The 20,856-nt window shown below is 38.2% G+C and overlaps 1 protein-coding gene across 10 annotated transcripts in view; it reads left to right on the forward strand.

Moving 5' to 3' along the window:
* SLC12A1 (solute carrier family 12 member 1) overlaps nucleotides 1-16,126 on the forward strand; it is a 51,238-nt gene extending 35,112 nt beyond the window's left edge. For all 10 annotated transcript variants that reach the window (XM_075764939.1, XM_075764937.1, XM_075764943.1 and 7 more), the window contains 9 exons: nucleotides 1,684-1,790; nucleotides 2,661-2,743; nucleotides 5,366-5,509; nucleotides 7,464-7,595; nucleotides 7,828-7,939; nucleotides 10,316-10,402; nucleotides 12,173-12,308; nucleotides 14,581-14,648; nucleotides 15,707-16,126. In XM_075764939.1, the coding sequence (XP_075621054.1) occupies nucleotides 1,684-1,790; nucleotides 2,661-2,743; nucleotides 5,366-5,509; nucleotides 7,464-7,595; nucleotides 7,828-7,939; nucleotides 10,316-10,402; nucleotides 12,173-12,308; nucleotides 14,581-14,648; nucleotides 15,707-15,842 (1,005 nt within the window). In that variant the 3' untranslated portion in view covers nucleotides 15,843-16,126. The remainder of the gene's footprint in view (nucleotides 1-1,683; nucleotides 1,791-2,660; nucleotides 2,744-5,365; nucleotides 5,510-7,463; nucleotides 7,596-7,827; nucleotides 7,940-10,315; nucleotides 10,403-12,172; nucleotides 12,309-14,580; nucleotides 14,649-15,706) is intronic.
* Nucleotides 16,127-20,856: the final 4,730 nt, after the last annotated feature.

A 20,856-nucleotide genomic window follows, 5' to 3' on the forward strand; every position in this document is an offset into this window, starting at 1 on the left:
TGGAATTATGTGACAAGGCAGACTGATTCTCTCCTAAATGAACAAGACACTATTATAAAAAAAGAGAGGCATCTACAGGGCAACATATGAATGTCTATGCAGCCAACACTTCGTACACTTCAAATCAACTCTATTGTTTGGTATTATGCAGCATATTAAATATCTGAGAGTATTTTTGCATTCATTGAAAACTGAAAATGACTAACATACATTTTCTGCAAATAGAAAGCAAGCTATCTAAATAAACGAGTCTGTAATATTTTTCTATTACTCTAAGAATACAGCAGATCACTTCCAACAGTCCATTTAAAATGGCCTTAATGAAGGCATAGAGGCACTGTTTTCATATTTCCCATCTCTCTCTCTCACACACATATATGAATATTTAAATATACAGGTACTAAGGCAAAACATAGAGAAAATTCCCATCCTTTGCACAAAATACACTGCTGAAAAGACAGTGCAAACAGACAGCAGGGAATCAACTAAAATACTCTGGGTAACAGTAACCCACTGGTAGCCTACCAGGGCTCTTTGTACACTTGCTGAATGGACAGTACAATTGAGCAAGATAAAATATTATTAATAAAGACCCCTTTGTTCTATCAAAGCCTCACAAGGATGTGGCTTTATACATTGTCTCAGTAGGAGATCCTTCTGATGTTTTTGAGAACCGTTACAGTCTGATGATCTTTCTTTCCATTACTACTTAAATAGTAAGTATTTGACTTGCCAAAGTCAAATACTGGACCACAAATCATTCCCTTCCAGCAAACAGAAGGATAACCATATCATCATTATTGTGACCTAAGAATATCTGCATTTCTTAGCCAACCAATTATTTTTTTTCAATGTAAATAGTGCAGATGCATCAGTGCTACTAAAAAAACCTACAAAGGTTCCAACGGTTTTTATCTATTTTCTTTTTCCTAGTAGTAAAAATTGGCAAGTGTAACAACTGGACAGGCTGGTGTATTTGTGTGTCTCCTCCTGAAGGTTCCAAATACATTGAGTATTTAGATTTCTATAAAAATTAGGTTAGCTGAATCTAGATCTGACACCCTTACGTGTTCAGATTTTAGCATCCAGGCCCAGTTTTGGAAGCAACCTAGTATCTTGAGAAAACATTTGTTCTTCCTGTTTATAAACTGTAATTTTATCTATAAAGCATGCTCAGCTAATTATGGAAAATCTTTTGGGAAGAATGCAGAAAACAGAACAGCAACAGTTTCTAAGTTCAAGGCAAAAAAAATATTCTTAAGAGGATATGCCTTCTCTGCATATCTGGGGTGTTTTAAGAGAATTCAGACCCAGTTCATCTACTGAGTATTCCAAAGCTGATGAAAGCTTTATGCTATTATGTTAGAATGAGCATGCAAACAGTGCTTGAACTCTCTCTTGATTCCAAGTTATTGAACCATGTTAATGAAAGCATGTCAGAAGAAATGCAAATGAATGCTAATTTAGCAAAACTACATTTCTGTCATCTAAAATCATTTATAGTTGGAATGATTTAGAGCTAATCATTCTGCTTTCTGCATGGATATGAGCATGAAGGACATTCATGAAATGCAATCTAGTGGTGTCTCCAGAACATCACTTTGGCTATCTTTTGCCATTACTTTTCATTTACAGTAAAAGCATGCGTGTGTGCCTTCTGAAGCAGTGTTTTAATATTGTTAGGCCTCAGGCTTGGGTAGAATGAAACCAAACACCCTGGTGATTGGATTTAAGAAGGACTGGAGAAATGCCACTGCCACGCAAGTTGAAAACTATGTGGGCGTTATACAGTAAGTCACAGTTCAGTATCTCCTCTTTTACTCCTCTTAGACTAGATTAATATAGCATTTCCATACAGAATTTGACACGTAGAAACAATGTAAGAAAATACCTACGCATTTGGGTTCACACATGCTAGTTCTGTAACAGAAGTTTCTGCCCATTAAAAAAGGCTCCTTGGCTTCATGCACCTAGCAAGATCTGCTTGGCAAATATCTGGCACTGGCAGAGCTGATGCGGTTTGACAATGCTACATAAAGAAGCTGCACTGCTGTCAGCAGTGCTTTTGCAGAACTGTATTTTCCCATTTTTAGTGGGCAGGAGCTCAGAGAAAAACAACCCTAATGTACATAGGGAATAAGAGAACATCATGGAATTCTTTTAAGTCTAGGAGACAGAGAAGCCTTGCCTCAAATCCCATGTGTGCCTAAGGCTCAGCAGCTCTGTGGGCTGGGATTTAGCTAGGAAACAGTCATTTAGGAACAGGCTTCTCAGATTCTTGCTCAAAATTCACCTCAAAGCTGAAGCAAGTTAAAGAACAACAAAACCCACCCCAGCACCGTTATTTCCTTAGAGAAGGGAGAAAAAATTACCCAATGGCAACCTAGTTCCTAAAAAGTGCTGTCAGAAAGATGTACTTCAGGAATAGCCTATCTGTTCCAATGCCCAATGATACCTTTTTTTAAGTGAGGGAAGAAAGTGGATAGTGCTTTACTTGATCTTGGGCAATTCCTTCTGCAAGTTTACCTAGAGCAGCCTGGTGCATGGCAGTAACACCTCCCTGTGAGCACTAACACTTTTCCTGATCTGCTCAAAGTAACTTTCCTCATTGACATGCATGATGCAAAATGATATTTATTCTTATTATTATTTCTTTTCAGTGATGCCTTTGATTTTGAACTTGGCATGATTATCATCAGAATTAGCCAAGGATTTGATATATCTCATGTGCTCCAGGTTCAAGGTATGTGGTGACTCAACAGCTGAATATCTACGCTGGTTACATGCTCGGCATGAGAAGGAATCTGATCAATGCTCTTAGAGTCACTGTCCAGTTTTTAGAATGTCCTATACCCATAACTTCTACAGTTCCTCCTTGCTTCTACAGTTTCAATCCTGCCCAAAATCCTTGCTGAAGCACTGGCAGTGATGGAAGGTCCAGCCTCACACATTAAGGGGCTCTGCACACCAGAGAACTCAACTCCCAAAGCACTTCCAGCACAGGCACAGACTAAAGCAGTAAAATTATGCTGTTCCACAGCAACCAGCCACTCTGCGGCATGTTTTCTTCCTGCTCGTGGCACATCTTGCTCCCTCTGCCTATGTGAGATCTCTGGGACTGGCGGCAATCAGGAAGCTGCAGTTTTGGTACCTTCTCTGTGGAACACTGGGGCTCAGAAAATTCCCACCCATGCAAAAATCTGGAACCCACAGGAAACATCAGTTCTCTTTTCCACCTTTTCGTTCATTCTTCCTTAGGTCAGCAGTGCATATCTCAGGGGGAAAGGCAAAATCTTTCACCATACCACAACCATTCAGGGAGACATGCCATCTGGGTGGAAAAGGTAGAGGGAGACAGAGCATGCAGGCAGCTGCACTAAACAAAGGGCTTCCAAGAGCCACATACAATGGTGGCCTTCATTTTTCTTTTTTCTCTTTAGGACACAGGTCTTACCGGTTCCTCAGGTACCCTGGGGAGGGAATGACTCCATATAAAAACCCCATCAGAACAATTCTCTAGGTTTTCAGTGCAATAATTTTACTACTTCTTGTAAGTTTGTCCACTTGAACAGAGATACAGCCTAAACCTGGACATTACTCCTAGCATCACTTGTCCTCCCCACCAGATAAATGTTTTGTGTTATAAATGAATTAGATAAAAATCTATAGACAAAGAACACAGGCAGGCATAAAAAGAATGGTGACTCTTTGCTGCCGCCTGCTGTAAATCTGCCTCCAGCTTCTCCCCAGTTTCCCAGACACAGACTGTGCTCAGGACTGCTGGGGAGAACACCCAGAAAGGATGTAAGTACCTTAGCTGATTAAAACCAAAATTAACTCCCCATTAAAGAGGACAGATTCCAGGGTGAGGCAACCCTTAAAAGCAAATCACCTCTGAGAATTAAAAGGTGCCAGAGACTCCTTTAAGAAACAAGGGTAGATGAATATTCACCCAGCAGACTGGCAGCTTGATGTGCATGGAAAGGTACAGGGGACTTCAGAAAAAATTCCAAACTAATCATGCTTTTTTTCTGCCCCCTGCTGATAACTGAAGAGATCTGCCTGTCTCTCCGCTTGATCTAAAGTCAGAAACTAACTGCTCAGAAGACAGAGTCATTAGAACACCAGTGAAATTACAGCAAATACCAACTTTGTATTCCTACAAACTAGCAAATGTTCTCCAAGTGTTAAAACACAAGGAATTAGAAAGAATTAGGAACATGGGGGAGAAAAGGAAAAGCCTCAAATATGCAGAAATATTTTGAAGCAGATACAAAGTCTCCGTGGTGGAATAAAAACAACATTGTATTCTATTCTACTTGCTATGGCATTCTGCTTAATAGAGAAACAGAAATTTTAGTTCTGAGTAACCATTAAGTTAGTGACTATCATCATGTCTAATAATCAGAAGCACATGGCTGTCACAGATTCTAAAGTAAAAGAAATTATATTATTTTCTGTTGGCAACTGAGACTGCCAGAGCTAATAACGTCTAGCTACTGAGAGCTTGGGTGGTTTTTTTGGTTTTTTTTAAACACAGTGTCTTAAATGAATTTACCTCAATCTCAGTTCATGTATTACTCAAATAGAAGTTTTCCTTATGAAAAAAAGCTTTCTGCAGGCAAATGCCCGGATCATATTAATTAGTGCCTCACTGTATTATATTCCACAATAACGTGTGATACCTTTTTCTCAGCAAAAGCCTAATATTGCTAAGATGAAACTGTTCTTTTATATTACTGAAATTACAGAATTGGTTAGCTAAATCTTACATCTTTGCAGCAAATGGTGAAAAAACTAAAACATTAAAAATCTTTCAGCATTGAAATTGATTGCATACATATGATCACATACTGATCCTTACATATTTCTGAGAATCTCAAAGTCCGAAGCCATGTGACCTTGTTCTTAGAATAGGGACCCAAGGGCTAGAACTCAATACCTCAGCCTTCTCACTTTAGGAAAACAGCTTTCCTAATGCGTTTTCAAATTCTTGGGGAAAGAAATCAACCAGACAAATCCACAAAGATAACTCAATAAATAGTATCACATGTAAGTATAAAATACAGTAATACTGAATTTGATATGGAAGAGGAAATTTGAGAGCAGCTGAGTAGCGCTTTAGTACGCACCGCTGCTGTAGGCGTGGGCACCCTAAGTTAGGGCTTCCAGAGATGAATTAAGTGTCCTCCTCCCTAATGGTCTGCAAGGAAAACATTTTAAAAGAGTTTTTCCTCTCAGCAGCTCTACGTTGCATACAAAGTAGCACAACAGCAATTACATCACTGCCATTATTTCAGTAAGTAATTTAATTTAAAATAGAAAGTGATGTGTTACCGGTTCCCTTACTTTTCCCAACATACAGAGGAATTAGAGAAGCTGGAGCAGGAGAGATTGGCACTGGAAGCTACCATTAAAGAAAATGATTTTGAAGAAGGAAAAAGTGGCATCTGTGGATTCTTCAAAAAAGCCAGCACACTCAATATCTCAAAACATGAAACAAAAAAAGGTAAGTTCCAAAATAACAACTTCTCCCCAACCCTCCAATGCATCACATTTTCATCAATATGCAAACTGGACTCTGACTCCAAGGTGAAAACTCCTGAGCCACACAGAAGCCTCTGGAACAGGACCTACCCTGTGCAAACCTGTCTTGGTGGCCACAACTACATAACACAGAATAGAGTGACCATCCTCTGCTGGTAGGACATGCTATCTCGTACAACACAACTAACTTTTTCCTCCCCTTCATTTGCTAGATGAGCTGCTCAGGTCATGTTGAGTTCTATTTGCCAAAAATAGCACATGGTTATTGCAGTTTGAGGAATACAGAACAAGTTTTTTGTTTTGTTGGGGTTTTTTAGTAGGGTGTTTTCAGTTTTTAAACAGAGGCCTTTTTTTCTTCTCTTTAAAGAAAGCAGGAACATATGCACAATATTCAGGGAACAAGCAATCTCACTTTACTCAACGTACACACACTCAAACCCAGTACCCAGCTGAAAAACAGGTAAAAATAGCACTACTGCTCTATATTCTAAGCATAATTTCATAAAAATGCACACATGAGGGTGGTAAAAGTACTGAAAGTACATATACAGCATCCTGTCAAATAACTAATTAACACATAACTTAAATGTATAGGTGATGAAATCAAAATTACATTTCAGCTTTAGTAAAATGATGCAGAAATACAGACAGAATTAAAGGTCTCATTTTACAATTGCTAGGCTGTAATGATAATGACCCACCCGAAGCCATGCTTGTACGCAGACAAGTATTTTCAGAATTTTCACCTGCAGAGACTATTACATCTGGCTGTGCATGCAACTCCCACAGGTATCAAGAAGATCTACAGACTGAAAGCATAAAATGTCATTATTCTTTACTTGGCAGACTTCAGTTCATTTTGCAGACTTCAGTAGAATATATTTTTATAACAAATACCACAAGAATGTGCATCCCTGTTTCAACTACCCTTTTACCCTTTTCAATTTAGTTCAGAAAGGCATAAAGGAAATACATATTACACACTTTGGCTCTATATACAAGATAGATGATGTTAATAAATATCCCTCCCTCTCCATTTTGCTTATACATTCATCCTCCCCAGAGTTGTTGCATCTTCCAGCATAGATGCTAGAACTGTAGAGGAAAGCGAATAACTGCTTTACAACTGTCCTGTCCACACTCTAGAAATACAGGAAAAACAAACAAAGCATTTTCAGAACCTAGCAGATCAGAGCAAAAATCTCTAAAAAAGCCTGTCTGTTCCATTTAAAATACTGCTCTGACACCGTCTCTTTGAAATCATTGAAAGAGAAGCAGTAATAAAGCTACAGGCTTCAAAAGATGGAATGAGAGAAGGTATTGTTAGTACATAGGCAAGACTCTACCTTTTAAAGCTAGCCAAGCAAACAGCAAGAATCAAAGTTTATTTTTAATTAACAAGAACCCTCTCAAGCATAGGGAAGTTGCCATATACGCTTATGTTTTCTGCCTTCCAGTCTTAGCTTTGCCTGTACTCTCACTGTACCCAGTTAGCTCTCTTTGTCCACCATTACTGTGCATTTCAGAGAGCTCTGTATTTTATAACAGACAGCTGAACTTGTGAATGATGCAAAATGATGCCGATTACTTACAAAAAATCTATCAGATATTTCCCAACTGCTTTTTAAGGCCCCAGTGAATTTTAGGTTAATTAAAAACATCCAGAGAACAAATAATCAGATAACCCTTTTCAAGATGTTATAATCTAGTGACAAAGTATTACACAAGCTTTGGTTTCTATGTGTATTGGTATACTAAAACCCAATAGCATCTGCACTGTATTTTCAGATTTAAAGTATAGAAATTATGTCAGAAACAGTTCATTTTCCTGAAGCATTCTCTCCATTTGGCTCCCTAAAGCTACTCATTGCATCACTTGTTAGAAATCCTTCAGTATTTTTTCTTTCTCATTACAGAGAGCACCATTAACACAATACAGTCAATGCATGTGGGTGAATTCAATCAGAAGCTGCTAGAAGCCAGCACTCAATTTAAAAAGAAGCAAGGAAAAGGAACAATTGACATTTGGTGGCTGTTCGATGATGGAGGTAAGGAATTTGAGTAAGAATCACAGGGAGAGAGATTTCTGTGTTACCAAATATAAAAACAGACTTGGGAACATGCACAAAACTGTTTTCTTTTAAGATTACATAGTCAATTTTCTGTCTGGTTTAAGTGTTTTAAGATTAACTTACATTCAACACTGCCAAAGTGAAGGATGGAATTTTTACCTCAGAATGCACTAATTTGTTCTTCCTGCAATTTTGTATGTTCTTCCAGGTCTAACAATCCTAATTCCTTACATTCTAACTATCAGGAAGAAGTGGAAAAATTGCAAGTTAAGGATCTTCACTGGAGGAAAAGTCAATAGGATTGAAGAAGAAAAACTAGTGTAAATATAACTATATTCATCTCACTGTTTAAAGAGTTTGAACTGATGCTGAATATAATACATATCCAGCAGGAAGCTGGGAATTTCTCAGCACAACTGGTTTGTTGTACTGTGGGCAGCATAAAAAAAAAGGTGTACTTGATAGAAAGGTGTTGAGCTTATGGCATAGCCCTCAAGACTCAGTGTAAATGGTGATTACCAAAGGAAACTCACATTAGGCAATTTTTCCCATTAATAGCTCATATTCCCTTCTCTAAGAAGTCCGCACACTATAATGAGAATATAATTAGTTTTATGGGATTTACGTGAGATTGTCCAGTTAGCAGTAAGTGAAATTGCACATGAAGCTTCTCATATGCAAATACCGTAGACAGATAGCTCACATAAATGTGATTAACCACGGTAAAACGTAAAGACCTTAAAGAGCAAGTTAATCAAGTTTAAGATCAAGTTGATTGGACTTAGCTTTTTTAAAAAAAGTCTCAATTTCACAATCATTGTTTGCCTTCAAGCAAGTGAAAGGTACTAATATAAACTTATTTTCATCATCACTGTATATAGCACCTTTCCTTCCAAAGCACTTTACACGCTAGGGGCACTGCCATTTCACCACTGGTGGAAGCAGGCCAATTTGGGATGAAGAGCAGCAGCACCACATAGTGAGTTAAAACCAACATATCCAATCAAAACTCCCATGGAAAACAAGTGAGATGGATGCAAGGACAGGAGTTAGAATTTAGCCAGCATGACTAGGATTATGACACAGTGCCTCAGGAAGATGGCTGCCACAGGGATGCTCCCTGAAGCTTTTGCTTTCACATAAAGCGAACTTTACTCCACTGTGGTACTGTCAGTTGTAAGGATTACCCTAAAGCTAACATACTTCTGTAGAAGAGACTCACAAGTGTTTGTACAAACTATTCTTATCATTTGGTTTAAGGAGAAAAAAACAAACAAACAAACAAAAAAACCCCTTACAGCTGCTCAAAGACCTGCAGGGAAGTGTTCTCAGCTCCCTGTCCAGAGTCCGCCCAAGCTCAGCTGTTCAGGACCGCAACCAGCTCCTGGATCTAGGCACTCAAGTCACCAAATTTCATTGAGAGGAAGTAGGAGGTTTTGACATCAAATGAGATTTGTCAAAATATGACAGATCTTCACAGAGGCAGTTCTGACACCTGTATACACTGCTTATCCTACAACAGCCGGAGTGAACAGCATGGTTAGTACAGTTGATAATGATCTAGTTTGTCTCCAAGAAAACAGTAAGTATATGTATTTCTACCTAAACACTAGCTTTCCTCAACAGCATACTCTACCCACCACATACAGAAGCCTTCAAAGAGACAAATCCAGATGCAAGATGGCTATTCCGTTCCCTAGGTAGATCTAATACAACAACATCCAAGTACAATTTCATCCATTATATTTCCAATTCAGAAATTAAATTTATCTGGACTTTTGCTAACATGTAATTTCTCAAATATTAAAACCTTTCCACAGAAGTTGAGACTTTGCTCTTTGTGATGTTCAAAACAAGGATTGCCCCAAGGGATGCAGTATGTTCTTCTTATGTAAAAAAAGAACAAGTAAACTCTCAGGTCATAAGCAAATGTGTATGCCAATCATGGTTTGCCCTGGGAACTTTCTGACCTTTTCAAATTCCAAAGCTTATATACTTAAAAAAATAAGGTGGGAGGGGAAAAAAAAAAAAAAAAAGAGAGAGAGATACAAGTTCCCAACCATGCTTCAACCAAAGGCAAAACTGATGAAAAACTCTCTAACCTCAGCACAAACACACAAAGCTATAAACTATTCCTCCTGCCAATTGGGGCAGAAAAGCAAAGTATTTTCAAAGACAGCATGTGAGTAGATCAATATAAATTCATAAAAGAAAAAGATTCTTTAAGTATTGCACATGAACCTTCTGGATCAAGTTCTCACCAACACATACACTACCAGTGTTGTACATACTCCATGCACAGAATTCTGATAGTAAGAGAATAACAGAATCTTTCTCTAAGCATTGGAGAATTCTGTCCTACTGTATTTTTAATATTTTTCCTTTACAATTCAAGCCTTTACAAATACTTAAAGTACCATTTTTTCCCCCAAATGTAAACACCCTTCCCTCTGTCTGCTATTCATTTCCATTTTTTGTGATTTTCATTGATGATCAGTTAAATGAATTATACTACAGCAATCACATCAATCCAGTTCTGTAATTGGAAACTGAAACACTAAAACATTTTAAGTAATTTGTCATATAGTTAAAGATGATGAGACAACTGTGTTTGATGTCTTAACTCATTTATGAGTACTCTTTGATGCAAGGCGCTCAGAAATACAATGATAAAATGTTCTCTCTCTTGTTTTCAGGATGGCTTCACTTCTAAGCAAATTCAGAATAAAATTCGCTGATATTAATATCATTTGTGATATCAATATAAAGCCCAACAAAGAGAGGTAAGAAACATTACCAAAATCCATTATTTAGCAGCCAGGCTTTATCAAGAGCTTGTTTCTTTTATGTTGAGCATTAAAAAAGAAACAAAACACACTACAAAGAATAACACTGTCACTTTATTGCAATCATTTTCTAAGTACCTAGAGCAGGAAAAAGCAAAGAACCTTTCAACAATCACAGCTCAGAGTGTCAAAACCATAGGCAGCCTTTTTCTTTATGCTGTAATGATAAGACTTAATTTTAATAAAGACCAATTAGACACCATACTTATGGGCCACTAAATTTAACAGGCATTTTATGATGGCTTTTCGTATCTATTTGCGTTGCAATAGACTTCCCTTTGACATATTATTCAGTCACAGTTTTCTTGTAACTCAGCATCTCTGCCAACTCAGCCTTCTGGGTTTTTCCATGAATTCATAAACTTAACATTTTTCTGGCCAAACATAAGCATACTTCTGCTTTCCCATGAGGACAATATTATAATACTCCCCTATCACTCAAATTTAATGAAGGTTCAATGTTTTTAAAAATGAACTTATCTACAGAATCAATGCTCTTAGGCAGAGGTTAGGAAGGTCGTAAAACAGTGCTCAGGAAGCTCCGCATCCAATTGTATTAGCTAAAAAATCCCAAACTATTGTCAAGTCCTTGCTTTCTAAAACATCTCTATAGAAATCACCTATTTCTTCTGCTTTATGTAGACAAAATATATGGCACGTTGCTCAGGGAATAACTAAATCCTAACTCAATTCACAATATTGGTCTTGGTCTTAAAGATCCTCTGAAAACATTCTCACCTTGCTATGTTCTCTTCCATCCCATCCCTTACTCCCCTCAATAGGTCCATAGCTATTTCATAGTCAAAGGGCTCCTCTCCTCCACCCAAAGCCTTTCCTCTGAGTTCACTTGCAACCTCAGGTTAGTCTCTTAATCCTGCTGTATCCCATTTCTCCACACACACATAAATTTGCAAAAACGATGTTAGATTCACCAGTGTTTCTACAGTGCATTGGAGATTTTGACTTAGGAAATGCAATTAAAGAATATAAGGATTTTATTACTAGATACCTAAAGTCACTTATTAGTGCCCTCTTGATCTCTCAGTTAATATTTTTAAATTATATAAAGAACTGTGCAGAATAGTTATCTTTTTTTCCCAGTACTATGCAGTGATTTTACATAAATAAAAGCTATCCAAAAGAATTTGTATCTGGCATTTACATAAAAAGCAAACACATTTGCTGCATCAGCAGTATCTGAACAGAACAAGCGAATATTGTGCCAGACACTTGCTAGACCACTGTATCTCTCTCCCAGCTGGCATCCAATTTGTTTCACTAATAATAAGATTATCACTATTTTACATACTGAAGCAGACACTAAGGATGTTGACAAACTCTCTGGCAACTTAGCAACACCAACATTAAACACTGCATGTCACAGCCTTTAACCCATCTCTTGACTTCCTGGCCACGTAGCAAAGTCCAACCTGTGTCCAGCCTCCTGCAGAAAATTCTCTGCAACTGTAATAGGCCAAATGTAGTGTTTAATTATCCTCAAATAACCTTTTAATTACCCTCAAATAACCCCAACATACTGAAGTGGCACAGGTATAACTTGAGCCACAATGTAGCAAAGAATAGTTAAAGATTTTGCATGTTTTTCAGCTACAATTATAGTCAGTGGGGTCTGCCATACAGTGTCTGTGAAATAAGTTAGTGAGTTCATACCCTGCAGCAAGGCCTCCTTTGTAATTCCTGTTTCAGCTGGAAATTCTTTGAAGAGATGATTGAACCATATCGCCTCCATGAAAGCTGCAAAGATATAACAACTGCTGAAAAATTAAAGCGAGAGACTCCATGGAAAATTACAGATGCAGAGCTGGAAGCATTCAAGGAGAAGGTAAAGCCTTGCCTACCTTTTTATATCTGTACCTTTTTCTACAGTCCAGTTGTTTGAAGCGATTAGTAAGAAAATGTAAAATACCAGATACAGAATTGGAAACATGACATGTACAAACCTGTATTTGATATTTACAAATTGGATTTATATTGTAAACACTGCAGAGCTGTGTTATGATTGCATTATTCAGCACTCTGTAAGACCTTGGCACTTTTACACAGTATTTTCCAGGTTGATGAGAAGCTCTGCCCACATCAGAGCCAGCCAGATGAAAACCTCCTCTGAACCAGAAGCCACACAGTACTGCGCTGAGCCTGAGCTAATAAGATCTGCTGAGAGGTTTATTAAATGGCTCCACTGTTTTAGAGCTTGAACCTCTTAGAGAGTGCAGTTCCAAGCATTTACCACTTTAGGAAATTTAGAACTGAATCCAGACCCTACAACTGGCTCTAGGAATTTTTCTAAAGGCAAGATTTAACATAGATTCTTACCTCAATGGAAGAGTGAAGACTAAACCTGCCTACAATGCAGGAGCTCTCTCGCAGTTCAGAGGCACTCTAAAGCTGATGTTGGCTGATCCACTGGGTGAATTAGGCTTGCTCTTTAATTCAGTTGGAACATATCATTTTAGCAATGAACCACCAAGCTTCATCAGGCCAGTGCCAAAAGGATACTGCAAACTCTTCCACTCTTAAGAAACAAGTTCTCCTGTAACTCACAGAGAATTAATCTGGCTATTTTATTTATGGTTCCTGTTGGATTAACCTGAGTGCACTGAGTTTAGTTATCTCCACTTTATAGTGCTGGTCACTTTCTCAGCAGAGCAAGGATTGTGAGCCGCTAGAGGTTACAGCCTGACATATTAACATAAGCTGAAATCAATGGTGATTTAAGATAACACACTATACTACTGACTGCAGCAGCTGGAAAGCAGACTGACTGCTCACTGTATTACCCTTTTCATAGATTTGATAAGCAGCAGAAAGTTATGGTAGTCAGCTGTGGGCAGAAAACTTTTGAAGTACTCTCAGCATAAATTATCAAAACTTGGGAGTCAGAGCCCTTAAAACATCTTGGTGTAAAAGACAATAGGAATACAATCCCAGATATACACACTCGTGTGCAGAACTAACAGGAAAAAATACACGATTAAGTTTGGTCTTGTCTAGGTCACAAACCAAGGAATGAGGAAGAAACCCATAGGCTGAACGCAGTCAGCAATAGGAAAATGCCCAATCTCTCTATAAAATAAGAACAACAACAAAAAGTTTAATTTACACACCTGGAAAGACAAGTCCCTTATCCTCAGAAGGCAGTTCTGAGAATTTTACAGAGGACATTAGAACACATTTAAAATTCAAGAGAGAAAAACCTGGCAGCACAGATAAAGGGTGATGATATAGGATGACTCTCATGAGATAACAACTGGCTAAATTATAAGGATTCTTACCTATATAACACGTGTAAAAGAACAGCAAATTTTCAGTAAAGAAGGAAAATTTAAGGGCTGAATGGAGAAAAACCAGCTTTTTACCTTTCTCCAGGGAAAGAGAGAACAATTTATAAAACTAGTTAAGATAGATCTATCTCCCATGCTGCAACCTCCCTGTACACAAACCTGCCCTGGTCTGTTGTTCCCTACGACTTGTGTTAAGCTATAAAAACCTTGAGGACCTGAGCCTGACCATAAAGTAATCTTGGCTGAATATTACTTCAGTAAAGCCATTTATGCAATTTGTAAAAGTCCATACAAATACACAATACCTAAAGCAGCTAAGTCTTACTCCAGGCTCCTGGTCTTTTGTTTAAGAGGTGCATTTCTGGCAAGGTGCTCATTTACACACTGACATTCAGCCCTACCGGCATGGCAGCTGGATACTTACAAAACAGATGAATTAATATATTAACCGCTATCAAAAAATAGCACAGAAGAGTCTCTGCACAGCTCCTATATTCCATAGCCAAAGAAATACTTAAAAACTATGTCCGAGCCAGCTCTGGTACCGTGTCAGTACAAAAATAATTCTCATTCCCAGGAAATCTTACACAGTGGTGAACAACTCTGGCCTCCGTGTAACTATACTAATCAAGAAGCATGGCTTAGCCTCATATTTTACTATGTCTATCACTCTGGCCCACAGAGCAGACATGGCTTTCAATGCTGCCAAAGCAAGAGCAGAAAATCTTGTGGGCAAGGGTAGTGTAGAAAGCACCAGAACTGAGAATCGCTGACCTGATTTTTTTTCTTTTGCGTCTGTTTTATTTTAATCAGAGTTACCGCCAAGTCCGTCTGAATGAACTCTTACAAGAGCATTCGAGGGCAGCCAACCTCATTGTCCTGTGAGTTGCAAGATTTTGGTTCTAACAGAGAAAAACCTAATTTGTAAAGGGATTCTGGACTAGAAAAACAGAAACAGTTGTGTTAATTCTTTGAGGGTGAAAATAATCCTTTAAGTGTCTTTTGAAGGACTTGCATCTGGACTGATGGTTCTCTGGGACTACACTGAGTATGAATCTTTCCTAGTAGTTTTTCATGGCTTAAAACAAAGCTCTACTCATGAAAATGTGTCAGAAATGTAATCTTCACATCCAAATCTACATGTTGAGTGTTACGCTTGCTTACTCACCTGCAGAAAATACAAATTTTCCTTTTTTTTCCCCCAACTATTGACAACTCAAAGTTAGAGAAAGTATTCTTTTGGTTTGCACATAATAAATGGAGTTGTTAGCCAAGATCTGCTTGGAACTATGTAAAACACATTACGGATGATGCAATTGCGTGAAGAAAAAGAAGCCACCGATAAAATCGCCAAAAAAAAAAAGGCAAGCCATTTTCAGAATCAATTTTTTAGTTAGAGACACATTTTTTTATACACAGCTTCAATAAATTAGTATTTGTGATGCACAGGTAAACCCCTTTAGCTCTGTTAACTCAGTCTCCAAAAAAGGCGTGTTCAGGTAATGTTTATCATAAATTGACCCATATTTTAAAACTCCCATCTCACAATAATTACAGATCAGAAAATAAGCTGATGGACTGCAAAACTGTGCATGTACTATATTTTTATCTTTTTTAAAAATTATATTATGCATGGGGTTTATGACCCCAAAAATGCTTCTTTACCAGTTTAAGGTTACAATCACAAGCAGTCCATGTTCAGTGCAACTTGCCATGTTAACTGCGCTGACCAGGTGAGCAAGAGTTTCCAAGATTACAGCCTAATGGTAGCTTTGTGTTTTATAAGATTAAAATAATCATGTAGTCTAATTATGAACACTCAGAGTTGTATATGAACAGTTTATATTTTCTACTTAATATTTAGTGAGATGCATGTTAGCAGGGCTACCCCTGTCTTCATAATGTTAAGTTTATTTTCTTTTTTTCTCTGTCTAAACAGGAGCCTCCCAGTAGCAAGAAAAGGAGTAGTCTCTGATTACCTGTATATGGCTTGGCTAGAAATTCTCTCCAAGAACCTTCCTCCAATCTTAATGGTCAGGGGCAACCACAAAAATGTACTGACTTTCTATTCTTAGAAAAACATCAGTGCCTAGAATATCCCTTGCTTGATTTCAACACCTGCATTTTTAGTGGCGGTGATTTATTAAAGACACTTATCTAATACAGATCTACAACTTAACTAATTGACAGAAAATTTTTCAAAAATCCAAAGCAACACTGTGAAGAATTAGAAAAAAAAAAAAGTAAATGGTCCCTGCTGGTGTAACACTCCAGTACAGGCAAAAGAAGAAAAAAAAAATACTTAAAAAAAAAATATATCACATAACACAGCAAATATTGTGAACACACAAAGAAGAAATTCAACTGATTTTATAAGGTATTGAAAATGCTTTTGATATTTATCCTAGAGAGCCAAAATTAACCGCTACAATCAAAAAAAGCACTAAATCTATAAATAAATACTTCTTTCAAATTGCATTGTCATAGTTGCTAATAGACACACAGCATGATTACAATCAAATGCACCAACTTGGGAGAGAGAAAAAAACCTGTATGGTATCCATCAGGTGAAAGCCATAAACTGATATAATGCAAGTGGAATACCTGTGATGCTGTTTAATTATAATAATGCCAAATTAAGACCTATGCCTACAGCAGATGCTTTTACCTAAATTGTTCTGCTAATTTATATTAATTCAAATCCTTCTAATTAACTGTCAAACAAAAAAGTTGCATATATAAAAATATGGACTCTATATGACAAGACTTGATAATGAATTTTCAAGCTCTGACATGGAATGAAATGTACAATTGCAATAATGATACATGGTAAGTAAATTTCACAAAGAAATTAGTTAAATACTAAATATTCTGACAATTTTTACTATGAATGTTAGGGCTAATACAATCTGACATTATACTTTGGGATAATATGTACAGTGATTTATGTGATTAGAAAGCAACAAAAACTCCATTAGCTGAGTTGAAAGCCTTATTTTTTGATTTATATAAAATATTTCTCTTATTTTTAGTCTTTCTAAATAATATTAATTATACTTTAACTTAAAATAAAGGAAATCCATTAAGTTGTGTAATTTTTCTATTTTGCAACATTATAGTCCTTTATAATTGCAGCTGTCAATAAAAGCAGCTTCTCTTTTTAACAGGGAAAGCTATATCCTATGTGTAAGCATTATTTAATTTAAAGAACACAGCTAATTTAATTACTGCAGTTCTGCAACTTCTTTGCAGAGATCAACTGAAATGTAAGGCCTAGAAAAAGCCAAGGGGCCCTGAATTTCACTAAATGTTTATTTTAAGGCCGGCCTCAGCTTCCATCTTCATTTGAATTATTAGAATTTAACTTGCAGAGGATCTAGCACTCCATCTCCAAAAATTACAAATATTTGATATTTGTATTTTTCCAAGTTCCAACAGCAGCAGTTCAGCAGAACATGGTAATGTAGCCCAATAATCCATGTTTTATTTTCTCCATCTATTAAAGGCAGGATATGAAATACTGATATTTACTCATAATGTTCTTCCTTCGCTCCTTCTTACACATTTATAACTAGGTTGAAGGATCATTTTGCAGTTTAACTGCATGACACAGATATTCGAGTTTCCTAGCTGTACCAGGCTTCCTGCTAGGCTCTGAGCAAACCAAATCTCACATTCTGCACCTGCAAAACAGGGAGATTATTCTCATCCTTCACAATGATGTTAGCAATGATACAGGAGTTTGTTACACACTGTCAGGTCCTTCCATTTTTGTAGAATTGCAACGGCCACCATCCTTTCCACCTCACTTCAGACACCAAACAGGTATAATCTGACGGTGGTACCCAGAGAGCCCATACAAAGAAAAAGAGCTTTTAGGGAGGCTCCACTTAGGCCTTCTGTGTGTTTCTTATCACAATGTACGGAAGGACCTGGGGGAATTACACACCTGCATTAAGCCCTTCCATTCTGTACATGAGTGGGGATTGTTTCCTAAATATTCCCAAGTACTGTAATTCTCAATCTACAGGGAACATCAACCCAAACTGATCTGGAGGACCTAAGCAGATCCAAAAAGAGAAGGAGCTCAATATGAACCAGCAATGGCACTTTCAATACTATTCACACTTCTCTCTCACAAATGCATCGCTGTGGGCATTGCAACAATAAATCCTAAGAGGTATGTTTCTAAATGAACAGCTCCTTCAGGCCCTCCTTATTGGTGAGAATAAGGTCCAGCATGGCACCTCTCCTCGTGGGCTCTATCACTTGGATGAGAAAGTTGTCACCGACACACTCCAGGAACTTCCTGGATTGCCTGCGCTCAGCTGCATTGTGCCTCCAGCAGATGTCAGGGTGGTTGAAGTCCCCCATAAGGACCAGGGCTTGTGAACATGAGGCTGCTCTTATCTGTCTATAGAGGGCTTCATCTGCTCGGTCCCCCTGGTCAGGTGGCCTGTAGCAGAGCCCCGCTATGATGTCCCCTGCCCCAGCCCTCCCTTTAGTCCTGACCCATAGGCTCTCGGTCGGCTCCTCCTCCATCCCCAGGTGGAGCTCCATGCACTCCAGCTGGTCATTGACATAGAGGGCAACACCCCCTCCTCTCCTGCCCTGCCTGTCCTTCCTAAAGAGCCTGCACCCTTCCATCCCAACACTCCAGTCATAGGAGCTGTCCCACCATATCGCTGTAATGCCAATAAGGTCACAGCCTTTCAGGCGCACACACGTCTCCAGCTCCTCTTGTTTATTCCCCATGCTCTGTGCATTTGTGTAGAGGCGTTTCAGGTGTGCCCCCGATGAGGCTGACTTATTGGCTGGGGTGGCTGGAATTCATTTGATGTGTCTTCCCAGTGTTACCCCGTTGGTTCCTGTTGCATCCGGAGTCCCCAGCTCGTCTCCTCTAGGCTTTGATGTTTTATGCATAAAACAACTGCTGAATTTTAATCACCATGTTCGTAACTGAATTCTAATTACAAGTTTGACATCTCTAGAAAAAATATGGCTCTAAAGCTGTCTAGCACATTTTGAGCTTATATCACCCTACCAACTCTGCAGATTTATATAATCTAGGATTGATTTGATCAGCCATGACAAAAGCAAGCATAGATAAGGTGACCAGGGACATTAAAGTGTGAAAATACTGTTGCTATGAAGCAAGAACAAAGAATACTTTGAGTCTTCTTCAAAAGTCTAGGCATCCTGCACAGCTAAGCTTGTGCCTAAGGGTCTGTTAAAATGATCCACTACTGCTCCTCTCATCAGTGAATCTTATCTTTCCCTCCTAATGTTAGTGGAGCTCCAACAGGTACCACAGAAGGCATTTCAGCATAGTTCGGAGAATGCATTTTCCTTAAACCTTTTTACAACCACTGGCAAGTTGCCCATCTTGATGACATACCCCTAGGCCATAGTGCTTAGGAATGGTAATAGGTGTCCCTACCTAGGGCTCCAGAAGAGCATTCTTCCAACCTGCCTTTCATTAGATTTTCAGTCCCCAACAGAGACTGGGGGGGGGGGTGGTGGTGTTTGTTTATTTTGGGGGGGTTGTTTGTTTGTTAATTTTACTTTTAAATCAGCAATCCAATAGTGCAAGTAGAAAAGTTACCTAACCAAAAAGGCATCACATTCTGAAGATAAACAGCTGCAAGCACTCAAGCCACGTTGTGCAAAAAGCATGCTGCCATTGTACTTCACACCCAAGGGAGTTCTCCACTTAATTATGATAATTACAAAGTACAAAGCTCCAGCCACTTGCATAGTAAATTTCACCAGTCTTAAACCTCTGCAATTTTCATTACATCTTTGAAAAGTCCTACCAAAAGGCTTCCTGGCTAGGCAAAATATGACAAACTGCCCTTCATTCTCAGAAACCCTGGACATTCCTTGTCTTTTCCCTCATTTTCTATCAATCCATGTGGTATTTCAAGATCTTCTTTAAGGCAAAAGCAGTTTCAGCAACTAATTAGTAGTTTACAAGTAACAGACAGGGCAACAGGTAACATGAATTAGCACTTAAGTTGTAGATATGGGGCAAACAGCTATAGTGTTTTCGCTTTCACTCATTTAACTCCCTATACCTGCTTGTCACCTCTCCTCTGGCAGAGGAAAAATGGAACATGTAGCTGTGCCACTGGAACAACAAATATGGCAAATTTTAGCTCACATTCTCCACAAAGAACAAAAGCAATAAGCCACAGTCACGCCATTGCTGGAATTTCATCAGAGGAAATTCAGTTTCAAACAAAATAAAGCACTAAGGCTGTTCTGGAACAGAGTAAAAAGCAATGGCAAAATTCCACAGCTCTCCACACTATACAGCAAAACACACGATCAAAAATAGAGCTTAATTATAAACAAACACCCTCACAGCAGCCTTTTAAATTATAAACCTTAATCACAGAGAGACAGCTGTTCTAAGTGAGGCTGGGGTAGGGAATCTCTCTTTTAAAGCCATTATTTTCTTCTAATAAAAATGCTCATTCTAACACCAAAACTTCAGTGGGGAGAATGTTACAGATTATTATCCCTGAAAGAAGCTGTTTGTTCCTTCTCCTGTACAACAAAACAGTTTGAACTCCTACTCTCAATCTAGGTAAAAGGCAGATAATTTCAGTTTATCTCACTATTTTTTTTTTTTTTCAAAGTCAGGAGGAAATGCCCAATGGAAAGCAGCACTAATCAGCAATCAAGAATGCAGGAATGTTGATCAAGTGACTTTCTACAGAGCAAACAGCACGTTCCCAAGACCAAGGCAAACTTGCCTAGACTTTAAGTATAGCGGGTTTTTTCCATGTAAAGACCTAGAGGAAAAAAGTTTCATTCGGTTGAGACCTTTTTCCCTGATAATATGTTTGGATGAGTGCTCCTATCTATTATTCAAGAACTTTCAAGCTACCTTAGAGGTAGTGTAGAACCCAGGCTGCCTCAAGGAGCCAGGCCATTCAGAAAATCAGTCCTTTTCTACACTATAATGCAGGATGCAGTTGCAACCTCTATAAAGGTCTGCTTGTATAAATAACCATTTATAATTAGATATTCATTTGATGCAATGGAAATTCTTATGAACTTCAATTTGTGGATGGTTTATAT

The sequence above is a fragment of the Balearica regulorum genome, chromosome 12 (assembly GCF_011004875.1).
Source record: "Balearica regulorum gibbericeps isolate bBalReg1 chromosome 12, bBalReg1.pri, whole genome shotgun sequence".
Classification (NCBI taxonomy): Eukaryota; Metazoa; Chordata; class Aves; order Gruiformes; family Gruidae; genus Balearica; species Balearica regulorum.